The following is a 19,315-nucleotide window of genomic DNA, read 5'->3' on the forward strand; positions in this document are numbered from 1 at the left end:
TTCATGCACAACTCGTAAATGAAAAATCCTTCTTCATGAACAGAGTTGTTCATGGAAAACAGATCTATTCTTCATGAATGAGTTGTTCATGAAGAGCATATCTATTCTTCATGAACCGATCGTTCATGAAGAGCAGAGCTATTCATGAAGAACAGATATGTTCTTCATGAAGAACAGATTTGTTTTTCATGAAGAACAAATTTGTTTTTCGTGAACAGATCGTTCATGAAGAACCGAGAAGATGACAGGAGGCGGCGGTGGACGGCAGGCGGGTTGACTAGCTGGTTTGAGTTTGATTGGATTGGGTTAAACTTTTTTTTAATTAAATTTTAATAGTTTTAAGGGTATTTTGGGTGTTTTAACTTTTTTAAGTAATTTGATGACGTGTCAGCTGACGTGGCTCTGTCATTTTTTTAGTGACAATAGGCTTATGAGGTTTTATGAGCGCCGCCACAAAAATCAGGAGGTTTTGTGATCGTTTTTAAACATCAGGGGGTTTAGTAATCACAGACCCAAAGTCAGGGGTCATGGGTGATTATTAGCAATTTTCTGGCGTATCTATGTTTTTCTGGTGTATTTGCAGTGTTTATGGCATATTTGCGGTGTTTTTATAATATAACTATAAAAAATACAAAAACACTATAAATGCACTATATATACACCATAAATACACTATTAAAACACTATAATTACAGTTAAAAAAACATCATTGATACACTATAAATATATCATAGTTACACTAAAAAAACATCACACAAATATTTTCAGAAAAAAATCTATAAAAAAGAGTATAAATCAGTATAAATTGAAAAAGGGTATTTTAGAAATTAAAAAAAATGTATTTTTAGTAAAACAAAAGGTACGACCCGTAAATATGTTTAAAAACACTACAAAATTTAAAATAAAAGGCTAATATGCTGAAAAACTACCGATTTTTTTTTTCAATATAGTACCCCGATCTTGTAAAATGGTCAATTTTATCCTAATTCGTATTTTTGACTTTTAATAGCACCCCGGCCTTATAATACGGTCAATTTTATCCTATTTTATATTTTTAATTTTCAATAGCATCCTAAATTATCAAATTGAACTTTTTTATTTAGCATCCTAAGTTAAATGATTTTTTAAAATTTGTTCAAGTAAAAAAAAATATGATACGACTCTTACATTTAGTTATTTTGAATATATTTTCATCCTTATAGTAATAAAATCATCTAATTTTTTCAATTTAGTGAGCTATTGAAAATTAAAAATACAAAATAGAGTAAAATGATCGTTTTATAAGGTCGCGGCTCTATTAAAAAAAAAGTAAAGATCTGAAATTTTTCAGCCTATTATCCAAAATAAAATATAAAATAGTATATTATAGGAAATTTTCTCTAGAAAATATTTATTTATTTATTTTAAAAATAAATCTATTTATATATCAATACCAAATAAACGTATAATTAATGGTCGGCATACATTCAAATGTAAAATACTCAAATTTACAGTAATTTGTTTGTTTTGTTTTTTTTGTGGGTGAAGTATTAGTATATAAATATTCTTCTAGTCTTTAACATATACATCATTTTCCCCCCACTTAAAATAAGCTCTTGCAATCAACTATTTCTACAGAGAGATGGGTGCAGTAGCAGCGCCTAAAGAAGAAGAAGCTACGGCGGATGAGAATAATCTCGACGCCGGTGCTCGTTTCGTTCTCAAATCGAAAGGTTATGACACAAATTTAATCACATCTCTTTAAGTTGTTCTTCTTGATTACTTTTCTCATTCATTTTTTGACTTAATTTTCGTATAATCTCATGTGTTTTCTGGTTTTGAATCTTGAATTTATGTTTCTTTTAGCGAGAGAAGTTGATCAGAATTCAAAGTTCATGATTAATAACGTAGAAATTAAGTTAAACAGTTTTGGTTTGAATAATTTATGATTAATTTTCATGGATCAGTAGCTCATGAGCTTCTACCATGTGCTTTGCTCTTCGTTTTGGTTTAAAGTCAAATTTCTGTGTGTTTATTTATCACTTTCAAGTTTCTCTAACCGTTTTTACCGCCTGCACCTTTTTAGTTTATATTTTCATCAAATAATTTTATTATTAATTTATACTTTTTTAGCTAGTGTTATTATTTAATATCATTACAATACAAAAAAGAGAATCAAAATCGATACTTTTAGATCGAATTATAATCTCCATACCATTAAAGCACATGTTTCTATCTAGTTTAGTACTCATCATTAATTTTTAAATTTAGACTAGTTCATGAATAAGTTATATATATGACGTTAATTAGGGTTTTGAAAACAAACAAAAAAATTGTTTGTTTTAGAAGCGTTAGCCATCTTAATTTTTACTAATCAGAGAGTAACTTGATCGGTCTCCTAATTTTATAAAAATTGTGGAGGCTTTAAATTCGAGTCTCCGTAGCGCCACATTCATTTATATAAATAATTTTTTTTATCGTATTTATAGTGTTGTACTGCCCACACGGTTCATTCCTACTATGATGAATTTTAAAAGAAAAATAATATCTGAGTCTTTAGACAATTGTTTCAAATTATGGCAAATAGTTAATTTGTGAAAGGGAACTTCAATTTAAATTCCACTCCTATAGTCATAATGTATGCCCTCAAATTTGACTTGTGCATGCTTTTCTACCTTTATTTTCTTGATTGATGATGATATAGTTCTATTTCTAAGCCGATTTGCCAAATTAACTTTAAGAAAAGATATACATTTATTCATTATTATGTCATCATATAAAAGACAAAAGAACATTTGTTTTCCATTACTAAAAAATATTAAAAACTCCCGATTGACAAATATGTCGGTAATTCCGCCACTAAAAAATTGGTGCCACAATCTCGTCAATTATTTTGATGGATTTTAGCAAGGTATTTTATCCGTCGATAACTCATTAGTAAAGTATAAAAATCTAATCCGTCGCTATTTGTTGAAAATAGCAATAAATTATTGCCTGTCGGTAAAAGACGTCGGTAAATTACTGTTTTAAGTAGTTGAGTATAATCGTTAAAATTTTGTGGATGTATTATGATAGGATCATGGGTGCATTGTGGATATCACTTGACAACATCAATAGTAGCACCACCTCTATTGAGTTTGCCATATGCATTGACGTTTCTTGGATGGAGCGGCGGAGTTTGTTGTCTCATAATTGGAGCTTTTGTCACTTTCTATTCATACAATTTGTTATCTCTTGTTCTTGAACATCATGCTCTTTTGGGTCGTCGCCAACTTCGTTTCCGAGACATGGCTAACCAAATTTTAGGTATTTTACATCACCCTCTTCCCCTCTTACATACTATTTTATTGCTTTTATTTTTTTTATTTTTATATATATATATCCATAGTTTAATAATTTAGGGTAATTAATTTTGATCTTTTTGTACTTTAACTCGTATTTTATTTTGATTTTGACAATTAAAATATGATTTTATTTAATAAGAATGATTTTTGGTCACTAAATAATGTCAGGTTGATTTTTGTTGTTGATTATGCATGTACATAAAATATAAAATATATTTTAACATACACGGATATAATTTGGCCGAAAATCACTTAAAAATCTCCTAATGTCACTTAAAAGGTTTAGTTGCGGAATTACAACAAGTGATAATAAGATCACTAATTTAAACTTAATTTTAAACATAGTGATTGTCATAATTAATTATCCAATATGAATAAAACAAATTCAAATTTCTAGCTTTTTTTAAAAAATCTTATCAATTTCAATGGACTCATGTTTTTAAGTTTGAGTATATATATACTTAACACTCAAGAACTTAAATTAAAATTTCATAGATTATTAGTAATATGTATATAAATTGAAAGTTTCTTAGGTTCCTCAAAGTTCAAATTTGTTTCTTTTTTTTATAATGAATAAACTTGTTTCTTATAATTTTATCCTGAGAAGAAATACAAATCGAAAATGAACACGAATTGGCTGTATAATATGAATGGCTCATAAAACATAGAATGGATTGTCATTATTAATTTGTCACCTAACTAGAATGATACCCATTAAGACTCATTTACGTATAGATTCAACTTTATATCCATTAAATAGACACATTGGTAAGTCTATTTTGTGGCAAAAAAAAATGTACTATCTCTATCTCTATTTTGTTTCATATTAAATGCTCTAATATATTTCTCCATTATATATTTTAAAGTTGTTTGAATTTAAAATTTATGGCAGTAATATTTGTGGTCCATATCATTTGATAAATTAGGTTTGATGCTTTAAGTCAAATATATAAGTAAAAATATAAATGATATATTCCTTCCGTCTTAAAATAATTTTTTTTAAATACTTGCTCATTTTAATAAATTACAATCTTTAAATTAATCTTTTCGTGTCGTCTTTATTTAAAGTTCATTACTTTTATTTTAAGGAAATAAATTATTTACAGTATTTAATAAGAAAATAAAAATATAGAATATCAATTGTGTGAAAAATTGAAAATGGTAAAATAAACAATTATGTTGAGATGGAAAGAGTATAATGTGGAAACAAAATTTAATAATACTTGAAAATTTGGTATTCAAACTTCTTCTGTTTAACATTATAATAAAAAATCTATAATGCATATTTAGGAAAAGAATATTTAATGACTCGATTTAATTATTGAGAGAATATTTTTTTTATTAATAATAATTTCGACTATAAAAATAATAATTGTTATGATACTCTTAAAACAATGGGATTTTGTACACCATTTCTCCCTTAATGCATTGAAAAATATTTTTACTACTACATATGTATTGTCTTGATTGAAAACACATGTCTTATTAGTATGATTATATAAAAATCTTATTTACTTATGGCTCAAATATTTTTAATAAACTCTAGACAATTTATGAAAAAAAAATCTTTATGTCTATTATTTATCTCAATTTTATGAGATATCTTAAAAAAGTCTTTCCTTACTTTTTTTTATTCTACTTTATCTATATTATCATTTGATAAAGCTAGTATAATTTATTTAACAATGATAAGTGGATAAAATTTATATCTTTATTTTGCAAAAAAAAATAAATAGCTACAGAAGCATCCTCTAAAAAAACATTTCATTTTTATAATTGATTTCATAATAGTATATTTATTATTCTAAAATTAATTAATTTAAACAAATATTTATAAATGATATTTTTAATATAAATAAATAATATAAAAAATAAATATATTATGTGAAAAAGAAAAGATAATTGAAAAATAAAATAAGTATGAAAATGTTGCACATGGATAAGGACTGAGGAAAAAGAACACAAATAATTTGGGACTCTTTCTTTGTGCTCAATCGCTCATTTTTATGAGTTTCTTATAAACAAATATAATTGCTTTGAATTTAAATTAATAACACTAATTATTTCTTGTCCAAAAAAAAAATCAGTTGACTTAAATGATAATTTATACCCTTAAATTACAAGCAGTGATCAATTAACATATTTTAATTATATAGTTAGTTTAGTTATAAATCTGATTTTTTTTAACTTGCTCTATTTACTATAATAATTGTTTTCGAAGGTAAAACACATGCACTGAATCAAGTATATAAATGAAATAAATTGATAAAAGAAATCAAATTAAATTTAACTATAAAATTAAAATCTATGCTAATTAATTATAATTGTTTGCAAATTAAAAAGACAAATTATCAATTAAGTACTTAACAATTACACCACGTCATAAATTTGATCAAAAGTTTTTATACAGATTTCTTGATTTGCAACTTGATTGAGTCACATTCGTTGTCTTGTTGACTTATGTAAAACGGAAAATTCTTACCTAGCCATTCTACTAAATTTTATTCATAATAAGATGTTCGAAAATAAAAATTGATGAAAGATTTCTAGAAAAATCTAACACCTACTTATTAGTTGGATTCATAAATCAACGGCAAAAGATACAACGAATTCTCTAAAAAAAATCAAAAGAACAATACAATCCTTTTACTTATTTTGGACACAAAAAAACCTTTATTGTTTTTAAATCGAACAAAAAAGCCCTACCGTTTATAACTTTGACTGACGGACGTTAAGCTACTGATGTGGCGATAGGAAAAAGTTTAAACACACCTTTAACATTTAAAATACTTATCAATTTTATATTTATATTATTTTACCCTTTTCTTCCTAATTAACTCTAATTAATTTTTCCTAAAAATTTCTAATTAATTTTTTATTAAAACATAATTAAACCAATCAACCAATTATACTTAACCATTAAAACCCAATTAATAATATCAACACTCGATTAAACCTATCAAAATTCAATTATACCTAATTAAATAAATCAATTAAATCTAATTAAACCAATTACATCTAATTCAATAAATTAAAATCAAATTATAAAAATAAAATCTATAGTAAAATTTTACCATTTGAACTATAAAGGCCATATTTTGTTTTAATTTATATGAAATTAACTATAAACCTAATATTTTCGAAAACCTTATTAATATCCGAAATGTTTTGGTATGGTATAGGACCAGGATGGGGCAAGTATTTTGTAGGTCCAATTCAATTCATGGTATGTTATGGTGCTGTTGTTGCTTGTACACTTCTTGGAGGCCAATGCATGAAGGTATGGCTATAAAAGTTCTTTTATTGCAAAAAATAAAGGCAAAATGCATTCTTGAGTCCCTATATTTATCCATTTTTTATATTGGGAAAAGGTGCAAAAATGACCCTCATGTATACCTCATGTATCTTATTGGCACTTCATGTATTTCGGATCTCAAATATGACCCTAACGTTGCGAAAAAGTATCAAATAAACACAAAACATGGACGACGTTAAACATAAATGTGTACGGCCTTAAACGGAAATGTTAACGGAAGGGTCATTTTTGACACTTTTTCAAGACGTTAGGGTCCTTTTTGAGATCCGAAATACATGAGGTGCCAACATGAGACACGGGCAATACATTAGGGTCATTTTTGCACCTTTTCCCTTTTATATTTAATCCCTACATATTTATTTATCAACGTCAAATCCCTACATTTTTATTTATTAACATCAAATCTTTATACTTTTGGTTTTATAGACATTGGGTCACTCTGTCATGGAAATTAAATGTGTGTACTTCAAACGCCTTTAGTGCGGAATAAGTTTTTTATTTATTTTTCACTTTAACGTTATTAAAATTTAATCCATACATTTTCCATTTTTGCTGACATTAAGTCTCCCAATTCATTTATTTATTGACCAAATGTCTTAAAAAGGCCAAACCTTTCATAAAAGTTTCACAAAAGTCCTGACCTTTCAATTTTGTCGATTTTGGCCAAAAACAAATTATTTGGTTTCAATTGTGGCCAACTCTCAATTTGATTTCAATTTGTCTATGTGGAGCCTATGTGGCATGCCAAATATTGAAAGGTCAGAATTTTTGTGAAACCAAATAATCCATTTTTGGCCAAAATCGACAAAATTGAAAGGTAAGGACTTTTGTGAAACTAAATAATTAGTTTTTGGCCAAAATCGACAAAATTGAAAGGTTAGGATTTTTGTGAAACTTTTGTGAAAGGTTTGGCCTTTTTACAACATTTGGCCTTTATTTATTGGTCTAAATTGACGCCTTCAACACCTTTTGTGACGGAATGATATAAAATTAAATGTATAAGACTCAATATTGACAAATAAAAATGCATAGAGGGATCCAAAAATACATTATATGCCAAAAATAAATGAATACATACAAAATAATTGATATTGAAACTCATTGACTCCTAAAAATGCAGACAATCTACTTGTTATCAGAAACAAATGGGAGTATGAAGCTTTATGAATTTGTAATAATATTTGGAGGGTTAATGTTGATTTTAGCTCAAATCCCCTCTTTTCACTCTCTACGACACATTAACTTGGTGTCGTTGGTTCTATGCCTTGCTTATAGTGCCTGTGCCACTGCTGCTTCCATCCATATTGGTAAGAGACTACAAAATAATTTATCACAAAATTTGTTATGGATATTGATACAAGATTTTTATATCACATATCTTTCATATTATCGTGACGAATTTGTGATGAAAATTCCATCACAAATTTAGCAACCGCAATTGAATGTTTTTTTATAGAATAATTTTATTCAGTAATTATTTGATATGATATCGTATCAATAAAGTAATTGAAGAAAATCGTAAATAAGAATGAGATAAATGAACAGGAAATTCATCTAATGAACCAAAGGACTATTCTATAAAAGGAGACACACAAGACAAAGTTTTTGGAGTATTTAATGCCATTGCTATCATTGCCACTACTTATGGCAATGGAATCATACCAGAAATTCAGGTATAAATTACTCCATTTTTTCTTTTCTTAGGTTATGTTTTACGGAAATTTATCGAGTCTTATGTTTTTGGAATACGTAGAAAATTTTTGGCAATTTTAAACTCCAAAACTTTATATTTATCATGACCTATAATTTTTTTTTTAAAATAAACTATCATTTCATCCAAATTTTTATTTCAACGTTTTCGTGCAACAAAATTTTCTATTACATGTACTTTTCAGCTGTATTGTACGAAAGTTTATTGAATCGTACATTTTCAGCATGTTTCTAAAATTTCTTTTTAAGCTCTGAATATATATTTATAACCGATTTTGCGATTCTTATAAAAATAATTGTTTGGCCGTTTCTATTTCCGCATTTTCTGTTTCAATATTTTCTTGCAAAACAACTTTTTATCCCACACAATTTTTTAACTATGTTGTACGAAATTTTTTAAGGGATACATTTCGACACTCTGTTTCTGTTTCTAAAAATAGTTTTGAAATCCCGAAACTTTATAATCTTAACCTATACTTGTAAAGAATATCGTTTTGCAGTTTTTCGTTGGATCATTTTTCCGTTCCATCATTTCGGTGCAACATAACTTATAAGTAGAGTTGGTAGAAAGATGTGTGTTATTGAATTAGAATTGAAAAAGGCTGAGTTGAATGAAATGAAAAATGCAGGCAACTATAGCAGCACCTGTAAAGGGGAAAATGTTCAAGGGGCTATGTGTATGTTATACAGTAATTGCAGTCACGTTCTTTTCTGTTGCCATTTCTGGTTATTGGGCATTTGGTAATCAAGCTCAAGGTCTAATTCTTAGCAACTTTGTTAGTCATGGAAACCCTTTCCTGCCTAAGTGGTTCATTCTCATGACAAATATCTTCACCATTCTCCAACTATCTGCAGTTGCTGGGGTAAGAATTTTCTTCTACATTTGCATTATTCGATAACGATGCACGAAAATTTGTCGAGTTTTACGTTTTGATGTCTTATTTTTATTATTGAAAATGTCTATGAAATTCTAAAATTTTATATATATTATTTATTCTTGTAAAAAGGTATTGTATTTCCTCCAAGTTTATGTTTTCATGTACGGATGTAACCGAGACAAGTCAACTCGCGAGCTATTTAAGATTGATGCAAAAAATATTCAAAATAGACTCGACGTTAATCGAATTGAGCTCGAGTTAGAGCTACTTGAGTTAATTGCCGAGTTGAATTTGAGTATCAGAATACTCACCTCGAAAACTCGCGAACCTAATCGAGATTTTAATTATTTCCTTTTCTTATTATTTATAATTGTTACAATAAAATCCTCATTTCTATATTAAAGTTTAATTTTTAAATATTTATACATATAATCGAATGGAGCTGAGTCCAACTCGAGCCTCAAATGTTTTAATGATCTCAAGCTCGAATTTCCTAATACAACTCTATCGAGTTTGAGCCGAGTTTTGAATTTTGTATTTTAGAGTCGAGTAAAATTCAAACTTGACAATATTTCTTCTCCACTTGATTCGTTTACATTTCTATTTCCATGCAATAGAATTCGAGCTGAATTTTAAATTATGAATTTTAAAAATCGAGTTAAGGTCGTTCTTGACAGTGTTTCAACTGTGATAAAAATGGAACTTCCATTACTAGATTGACCTTAAACTGCATGTTCTGTCACAGGTATACTTGCAACCAACAAATGAAGTGCTGGAACGAACATTTGCAGATCCGAAAAGCAAGGAATTTTCTGCTCGGAATGTTATCCCGCGAGTCGTATCAAGATCATTGTCGGTTATTATAGCAACTACAATAGCAGCAATGCTCCCATTTTTTGGAGACATCAATGCATTAATTGGAGCTTTTGGTTTTATGCCTCTAGACTTTATCTTGCCCGTGGTATTCTATAACTTGACATTCAAGCCATCCAAGAGAAGCTTAGTTTTCTGGGTGAATATAACAATTGCATCTGTTTTTTCTGTATTAGCTGTTATAGCAGCAATTGCTGCTGTGAGACAAATTAGTCTCGATGGGAAAACTTATCGGTTGTTTGCAAACGTTTGATCGGTGAGTAATGTAATATAAAATCATATAAAAATGTGTTTTTTACTAGAAGAGACTATATATATATATATATATATATATAATTCGAAAAGTTGTCGTGTAATGTATAGATTCACACTACAAGTAGAAATTCAAGATTTATAGCATTTTTATAGATATTGTCATCCTTGTTGTCCAATACTACCGCAGTTTATACGGAAGATAAGAAAACTTTAGATGAATTTAGCTCGCTTTGTAGGATTATAAATTTTCTATTTATAATTTGACATGTGACGTAAATTGATGATTGAGTTCACTTGTTTTAATTATAATTGATGTGACTTTTATTGATTAGTGATTTTAACTCAATTACACCAAGTGTCAAATTATGAACAGACCGTTCATAAAACTGTAACTTACATATAGTTTTATATATACGTTTTTAGAATTTAATCAATTTCAGAAAAGTTGGTAAATATATGTATTAATTACCGTTTCTTGGCAAATCAACACACTGGTTAAAAATTCGGTGAAAACTCATGGCGTGGTAACTGGTTTTTCAAAAGGCATTATTCTGTTGTGTGAATTATGAGATGGCCAATTCCGGTTTCCACGTCATAATTTTTTACCGAATTCTCAATTGGTGTATCAGTTTACCAAGAGACTGTAGTTGGTGTATGTATTCACTAGCTTCTATATGTTCTGTAAATTTATACGTAAATAGCCCTTCATAGTAATACATGAATAACGCAGTTGATCAGAAATAGGAACAATCTATATCCAACAAGTCAAAAAGACTGCCATATTCTGATCTCATCATCAAGACTGAAATGTCTAATATTGTAAGAAATTTCACAAAATATAAAGAAAAATTACCAAAAAAGGAATCATCAAATCTGAGGGATAGAGAGATTGATATCTGAAGATACCTTTTGTTCCGATAAGCACTCAGGTAACTGAAAAGCATTCCGTTCAACTCCATTTTGAGTAATAACTTCAATTTGTTGGTTTACAGTGACAGTAGGGGTCACTGGTTCTTCATTTGTGTGTTCCGAAACTGAAGATGTTGGTGTAGTGCAATTTTCTTGATCACCTTTACGGTCTGTAATTCCTGCAATTTGGATCGGATATTTTACCGTCTCCATATTGGCAAGCTCGCTGCAAGTTGAAGATTCAGTTGGTTGCCTTAACTTTAGTTCCTTACTGATATTCTGCTTGAAACTTGCTACAATCAGCTGATTGTTGTGAAACAAATAACACATTGTTAGTATACCAAGCCAAGATACAGAAAAAAAAAGACAAAATGATTTTACATATCTATAATTATGATAGTTTTAACAAACATATACTTAAATAAAATTAGCAGCCGAGTCCATTAATTTTACAAATTAGAACAAATATTTTCAGAACCTATCTGGTCCGAGATAGATTGCATATATGAATTTATTACTTAATTGGTCCAGCTATGAAAGGAAACCGTCGTAACTTTAATTGAATCGGAACTTGGATATAATTATACCAATTTACTGCATTAACGAAATAGACTGCTCAATTTTATTTTAAAAATATATCTATCAAAATGGTTAATTATGAATATTATTTGATAATGAAACTTCAATTAAAGATATTAGTCCAATTACCATTCGTCATGTCAGCATCAATCGGTCTGAATTTGTCCAAAGACCATTGCATGAAATGTATATTAATTTTATGATTTCATGCACTTTGATACAAATTAAAGTTTTAGTATCAAATTAGAATTAGGGGAAACAGTTTGGTACCATAAAGGCTAATAACCTCAAAAGTTTTTATTCTGCTAAGAAACTTACTTGGATAGGACCTGATGCTATTAAACAGCCAACAACACCGCCACCAAAAACCCGGCCATCAGGTTTTGCAAGTGAAACACTCAGCGTGCCGATTTTCCGACGTGTATTGCTGGTTTCACTAACTGTAAAGGATCCTGATAGAGAAAGAATTTCAAAGCGCCCCTGCATTAAGCGGCAATTCGAAGTTAAACAATCTAGTAAGACAAACAGCATTTAAATTTTAAAATGTACGACAATATTATTTAAAGAAATGAACATTAACATTTACTATGTTGCACATAATCTAGTTGAATCCCACACTATATTGCACGCAGATTTGTTGAGTTTCAGTTTCGACGTTTCTTTTGTTTAAGCATTTCATTCATCGACATTTCTGTTTTTTGTACAAGGTCCTTTTTGCAAGTATTTCTGAAACAGTAAAACCTTATATTTATGATCAATGGCGGAACCACCCTTAGTATGGGATGGGTTCCAGCCCGGGCTGGTCTCAGATTCGTTTTTAACAAGGTGAAATTTATAGTGAAGTCGGGACTATACACAATTAAATTTAGGCTGTCGGAAAGTTAAAGGTGGACTAAATAGTTCAAATGTCATTTAGCTTGGGTTGCAAATAATTTCTAGTTCCGCCACTGTTTATGATCGCTTTTTATAAAATATTATTTTGTCATTTTTTACTTTCGTGAAACATAAAACGCTCAGTAAGAGTTAGATTCAGGGTTTACATATCTATCAGCGAGATAGAACCAATAGTGATACCTCGTATCTCATAAGTCCAGCAGAAGAGCCAGGCTGACGAATAATAACACTTGAAACAGAACCAATTGCAGAAAGAACGCAAACGGCTCGAGGACCCTTTTGGGAAAATGCCGATATCTTACTTACAATATCCTGATAACAGAAAAGTTAAAGTAACTGATCAATAAATACAAGTAAATAAACGCAAGAGAGTTCGGCTATGTAGTACGAAAACTTCTCGTGTTAATTAAGTTTCAGTTTTTTGCTTCCTTTTGTGGAAACGTTCAAGCAAATTCCGCTATTAAAATTACCGGATTCCCGACAGCTATCAGTTGAGAATTCTAAAGAAATTTCTAAGCGCGGAAATTTCCCGTCCATTGAAAAATAGATAATTCATTATTTGCTAATATAGTTCGGAAACTCTATATTAAAAATCTATCTCACAAAACAAAAAGAATTATCGTTTTCCATTTTGGTGTTTTGGTTTGCTTGCTACACAAAGTTGAGCATATGAAAATAGAACGAAAAGTTTACCTCTCCTGTCTCCACAGGAATCACATGTGGAATGAAGATTCCCCCTGCTGTTTCTGCTGCAAAACCACCTTGAACAAACAGAATTTTGCTGAAATAAGCCACAAATTCGACTAATACCAAAACTTTATAAGCTATACAGCATTTTTTTCCCTTTTCTTTCGGCCAATTTTGAAGTTGAAGAAAGAAAAAAGCAATGAAACACGATGATGAAGAAATTAATTGTTTTAAGTGCATTAAAATTGCAGAGTGTTAGTATTTGTTTGAATCACACTGTCCATGAGCATATAACTCCTTTATATCAATCTGAAACTTAATCATCATTCCATCCTTATGTTTCCTGTTGCCTATGTTGCACCAAAATTAACTTACTTTTCAGCACTTTATTTCAGTTTCCAAAAATCTCACTCTTATAAAATTTCATACCACTATTTATATAGAAAAGATAGTTTCATCGTTTTTTATTTCACGAACTTGTGATTTCCGAATGGAAATTCTTAAGTAGTCTGAACACGACTTAAACAATTAAAAAAACTATTTTAGAGAAAAATATATAATATTTTCGAATTTATAATTGATTGGGTCATGGATGAAATATATGGACCCGAAAAACTATAAACATACAAAAATTCTGAGAACTATAAGATTAAAATTCTATGAACAATGTCAAAATTCAGCTTCATTTAATTATATTATACTCATAATAACATGATTTTTTCTTAAACAAATTAATAAAACCAAACTATCCAAAAGCAAAATACTAAAAATTAACATAACAAAACTCACCAATGGAAGCCAAAAGCTGCAATCTACCAGTACCGCGAGGCCTTCCTCTTCCTCTCTTCCCACTCAAAAAACAAGACGAAAATCCCGGCGGAGGTGACACGTCAGCCAAAGCTAAATTTCCGTTATTCACACGATCATCATCGTCATGATACTTTCTAGGTCTTCCTCTCTTTCTATTACTACTATTTACCAAACCTTCTCCGCCTCCGCCGTTCATCTTTGTATCGCCTCCGCAACATCCTCCGTCGCCGCCTATTACTTCCTGATGAGCCGCCTCGCTACCCCGAGGATCCTCCTTAATTGTAACAGGAGACTGAATGTTTATATCATTATTCTCTTCCCTGCACAAACCTTTTGCGCATAATAAACCGCCGCCATCGCCGCCTATTACTTCCCTATGAGCCGCCTCGGTCAGCGGAGGATCATCCTTAATTGGAACCGGAGACTGAATATTAATATGATTATTCTCCTCCGTGCACAAACCTTTTGCGCTTAAACAACCGCCGTCGCCGCCTATTACTTCCCGATGAGCCGCCTCGATCACCGGAGGATCCTCCGTAATTGGAACCGGAGACTGAATATTAATATGATTATTCTCCTCCGTGCACAAACCTTTTACGCTTAAACAACCGCCACATCCGTCTCCGTCGCCGCCTAGTACTTCTCGATGAGCCGCCTCGATCACCGGAGGATCCTCCTTAATTGGAACCGGAGACTGAGCATTAATACAGTTAGTCTCTTCCATGCATAAATTTTTTACGCGTAAACTATATTATATGATTAAAATTTAAATTAGGTTTAATAGAATTGAATTAGGAGTTATAAATGTATTAATAATGAATTTAATTGATTTTATTTATACAATAAATAAAGAATCAAAGATAAGGAAGCAGAAGTGTCTTGAACTAGTATAATAAGGCGCCATGAAGAAGAACACTTTATAAAGACATTGTTACCCTTAGTCTTTTGAAGCTTTGTAAGTAGGAAAATTGGGTTTTTTGGAAAATCGTAAAAGAAAATATTTTAGTTTTAATTTTCTTTTAAAGATTTTGTGTTGTATTAGTATTATGATTATATATAATTTTGATTTTACAGTTACGATTTTTAGTATTTGGTTTAAATTAATAATAAAGGGGAGAATCAGCTGTCATATATTTATATATATATTATTAAAGTAAAAGAAATATCTTTGATTTTTATTAGGAGATTTTTTTGATTCTTTTAGTAGTTGTATAATAATTATTTGTTTGAATTTGATATCTAATTTTCTTTAAAAATTAACCTTTATAAGATTTTGTTTCCAATTATAACTAAACTAGGATTTCCTAAAATCTTAAACACTAAATATAAAAAAAATGATTTTTAAATTAAAAGTTATATATATGGTATTAACCAATACATATAAAAAAATCTAAAAATATTGAATATTAAATAATATTTTAGATTGGAAAAATTATATCACTAGTGTTTGAATTTTATTAAACGTATAATTCCAACTTTTAAATTTTATTTTATTTATATTAGTGTTTCAACTTTTTAAAAATATGTTAAGAAATACTTTTTTTTATTCAGCAATATGTCGAAAAGACAAAACAAGTCTTACTTTTAATTAAATTTTTACACAAATTAGTAAAAAATGATGATTATGTGTGCAATGATACACTTATATATATTGAATTAAAAGTAAAATCATATCAATAAATTTAAAAAGTAATTTATTTTGTTAGTAAAATAGTGATAAAAATATAGCTAAAAAAATCTAATTTGATACACTTTTTAAAAGTTGAAAAGAGGTTTGCAGCCGTTTAAAATTTGTAGCCTGTAGAGTGAGGTCGTGGGTTCGAATCGTACTCATGTATGCATCCAGTGACGGAACCAGAATTTCAACATAGGGAGAGCCAAATTGCAATATGTACTATATGAAGTAGGCAATTTTAAAAAATTAGGGAGGATTAAATTGTAAAAGATAAAAAAATTGGTGCTAATTTTAACAATTTTAAAATTTTAGAGGGGGTCATGACATTTTCCATGTCTCCCCTATCTCCGCCATTGTATGCACATGTTTAAATTTTGGAGTCAGAGTCTGTCTCCCGCAAGAGACCTACACTACTAGGATGGGAATTAGTCTGAATGTGGAAGGCTTAGATGTCGTCTCATAGTTGAGACCCGTTCAGAAAATCCAATGGACCATATATAAAAAAAAAGTTTGCAAACTAAATTAGCATATTTCAAAAAGTTTAAGAGTTTCCTTTTAGATATTATTAGAAAAAATGTACTTCTATTTTTTTAAAGGCCGTTTGGTTCAGTTTCTTAGTACAGAATTAATTTTTGTTTTTTAAAACATTATTAAATATTTTTTTTTATAGGCAACTTTTAAAACTTCATACAGCTATGATTGAAAAATCTCTATTTTGAATTTTTTTTGACAAAACTGGATAAATGTTTGAATGTTATTAATTATTTATACAAAAATAACTCTATTAAAATATATTATTTTTATAATATTAAATTGTTTAAATTATTTTAAAATGATTAAATTATTATAAATTATATAATATTATCTTATATATTATAGTAGTTATGATCATTTAAAATTGTTTAAATTATTACTAGCTGTCGATGTTGATATGTTAAATTACGTTAAAGAATATAATTATATATTTAATTATTTATATAACAAATAAGTTATATTTGATAAAAATAATTAAAAATTTATTTAAAAATAGCATTTAATTTTATATTATTTTAGATAAAAAAATTGATAAATTTTTTAATTTAGCTACTAAAATATAGATAAAAAAAATTATACAATTTATAAAGAAAAAAGGTAGAAAAATGACCCTAATATTTTCCACTGAGGCACAAAAATGACGCTAAGACTTAGTAATTGTTGGCGCAAAAATAACCTTAATGTTGCTATCAATGTCTAAAAATGACTTCAACGTCTTAAAATTTAAAATATAAACAACTTTATTAGACGGAGTTAAATTTCACTAATGAGGGTCTTTATTGTACTTTTTAAATTATTAGGGTCATTTTTGCGTCTCAATATCATTAGGGTCATTTTTGTACCTTTATACTGATGTATATTAAAAATTTATTTTTTTAACATTTATCATAAAATCTATCGTGTTAAAATTCTTCCAATCAGATAACTTTGTTTAAATTTCTCACCTTTATTGTTTTTATCATGGTTTTCCTATCCGACCCGGTCCAGCCGGTTCAGCCGGAAAACCCGGGACCCAGTGCCTTGGTCGGGCTTATACTTGTTCATGGGCTTGGGTAACCAGCCCGCCCGCCCAAGCCCGTCCTCTTAGGACCGGGAGGACCGGGCTTGGACACCAATATTTGGTCTCAAGCCCGGCCCGGGCCCGAACCCGAAAAAGCCCGTTTTTTATGGGCGGGCTTGGGCTTTCAATATCATAAAAAATCAACGTAAGCCCGCCCAAGACCGGCCCGAGCCCGAACAAATAGTGTATTAGGGCCGAATTTGGGTAGTATATTAAAAGCCCGAACCGGGCTTGGGCTTGGCTTTAAAAAAGTCAAGCCCGCCTAAGCCCGGCTCGAGCCCGCCCAAACCCGGCCCATGAACAGGTCTAGCCGGGCCAGAACACCTGTAAAACTCTTTTTTTAATAACCGGTTAAAACTCATTTAACCGATTCGACCCGGTCCAAATTTAATGAATATTATAATTTTTTTGTTTTTTTTATTTAGCTTATTTCTTAACAAATCAGAATATTTATTTATTTTAAATTTAATTACCGAATAACGAATGTTAAAAGACATATATGTCTTATTTTTTAATCAAGTTACTCGATTAAATAGAGATTCATATTGTTTTAAAAATATTGTTTTAAAAAGATTGTTTGAAATGTTGGACTGAACTCTTTTGGTAAAATATATTTAATTTTTTTCTTTAATTTATTATTTTAATAATTTGTTACCATTTATGTAATATATGATTATATTTTTCAATAATTTTATTATATAAAATATTTGTTTTTCATAGAAATACATAAATAATTATTAAATATATTATAATTTTCAACTACCGGTTGGACCCCGTTTCAACTACGGTTAAACCTCTAATCCTTTATTTTCTGTTGGCGCTGATTCAATGACTAAACCGGGTTTGATATCCCTTGTTTTTATCCTATTTAGTGTCCATGAATTCTATTTTTATTATTATTATTTGTTATTATGCCATACAGATTCGTCCAATTATCTTTTTTATTTTTTTGTAATTTATTTTTTAAATTATTATTAGGTTGAACTGGACACTCCTACAACTCTTTCCGCTTTCATGTATATAATTGAGCTATAGTTTTATTTTTCGGTTCACTATGATTCGATATAATTTTAATTTAAAAACATGCATACTATTTTTTTCTAATACGTTTGAAAATTAATATTACTAATCTTTTAATTAAATTAAAAACGTAATAATAATTTAAAACAATATACATAGACTGTTCAATCAAATTAAACAATTACTGTAATTAAAACGAATTAAAATTCCTTTCAAAACAGATTCGAAATACAGTCCTTTTTTCAAAACAGAATATACAACAAGCATATATCATATATATACTCAGAATCTCATCAATCAAATTATAAGCGGCTCTGATATCACTGTTGAGTTTTATAGGTTCATAACGCAGTGGAATGAACCTAACAAACCCAACACTATATTAACTAGATTTTTGATATTATTCAATCCATAAAAAATCCTCATAAATGTATTGTTTTTTATTCTTTTAATAAAAAATTTATTAGCTTGACGGTCCCAAAAATGTCACACATTAACACCAAAATATATTAATGAATCAGTGATGCATAAAAAAAAAAACAGTGATGCATAAACCACTTCAGAAATGTATATCTTTATACATTATCTTATAACTACAAATTCTTATATTTATATATTATATCAAAAGGTTATATCACTCATTTACAATTAATAAAATTAAATGTAAAATATAAATTAACAATTTTAAACTTTAAACTTTATAGAAACATATAAATAATTTAAAATATTTCATGATTTTCAAATAAAATAATAGATAATTATTTCAAAAGGATAGATGAATTTAGTATTTCT

At 28.9% G+C, this 19,315-nt stretch overlaps 2 protein-coding genes across 2 annotated transcripts; one reads left to right on the forward strand and one right to left on the reverse strand.

Annotated features, from left to right (window-relative positions):
• Positions 1 to 1,561: 1,561 nt before the first annotated feature.
• On the forward strand, positions 1,562 to 10,509 carry LOC126666082 (GABA transporter 1). Its single transcript, XM_050359042.2, has 7 exons — positions 1,562 to 1,712; positions 3,055 to 3,285; positions 6,506 to 6,603; positions 7,760 to 7,946; positions 8,185 to 8,312; positions 8,979 to 9,212; positions 9,973 to 10,509. Exons 1-7 carry the CDS (start codon positions 1,622 to 1,624, stop codon positions 10,351 to 10,353), a joined length of 1,350 nt encoding a protein of 449 aa, XP_050214999.1. The 5' UTR covers positions 1,562 to 1,621; the 3' UTR covers positions 10,354 to 10,509.
• Positions 10,510 to 11,137: 628 nt separating this feature from the next.
• LOC126665153 (uncharacterized) lies at positions 11,138 to 15,059 on the reverse strand. The gene is made up of 5 exons (XM_050357866.2): positions 14,214 to 15,059; positions 13,431 to 13,498; positions 12,918 to 13,049; positions 12,162 to 12,323; positions 11,138 to 11,567 (listed from the first exon to the last, which is right to left on the reverse strand). The coding sequence occupies exons 1-5, from the start codon at positions 14,956 to 14,958 to the stop codon at positions 11,223 to 11,225; spliced, it is 1,452 nt and encodes a 483-aa protein (XP_050213823.1). The 5' UTR covers positions 14,959 to 15,059; the 3' UTR covers positions 11,138 to 11,222.
• Positions 15,060 to 19,315: the final 4,256 nt, after the last annotated feature.

This window comes from Mercurialis annua, linkage group LG1-X, assembly GCF_937616625.2.
Source record: "Mercurialis annua linkage group LG1-X, ddMerAnnu1.2, whole genome shotgun sequence".
Lineage (NCBI taxonomy): Eukaryota > Viridiplantae > Streptophyta > Magnoliopsida > Malpighiales > Euphorbiaceae > Mercurialis > Mercurialis annua.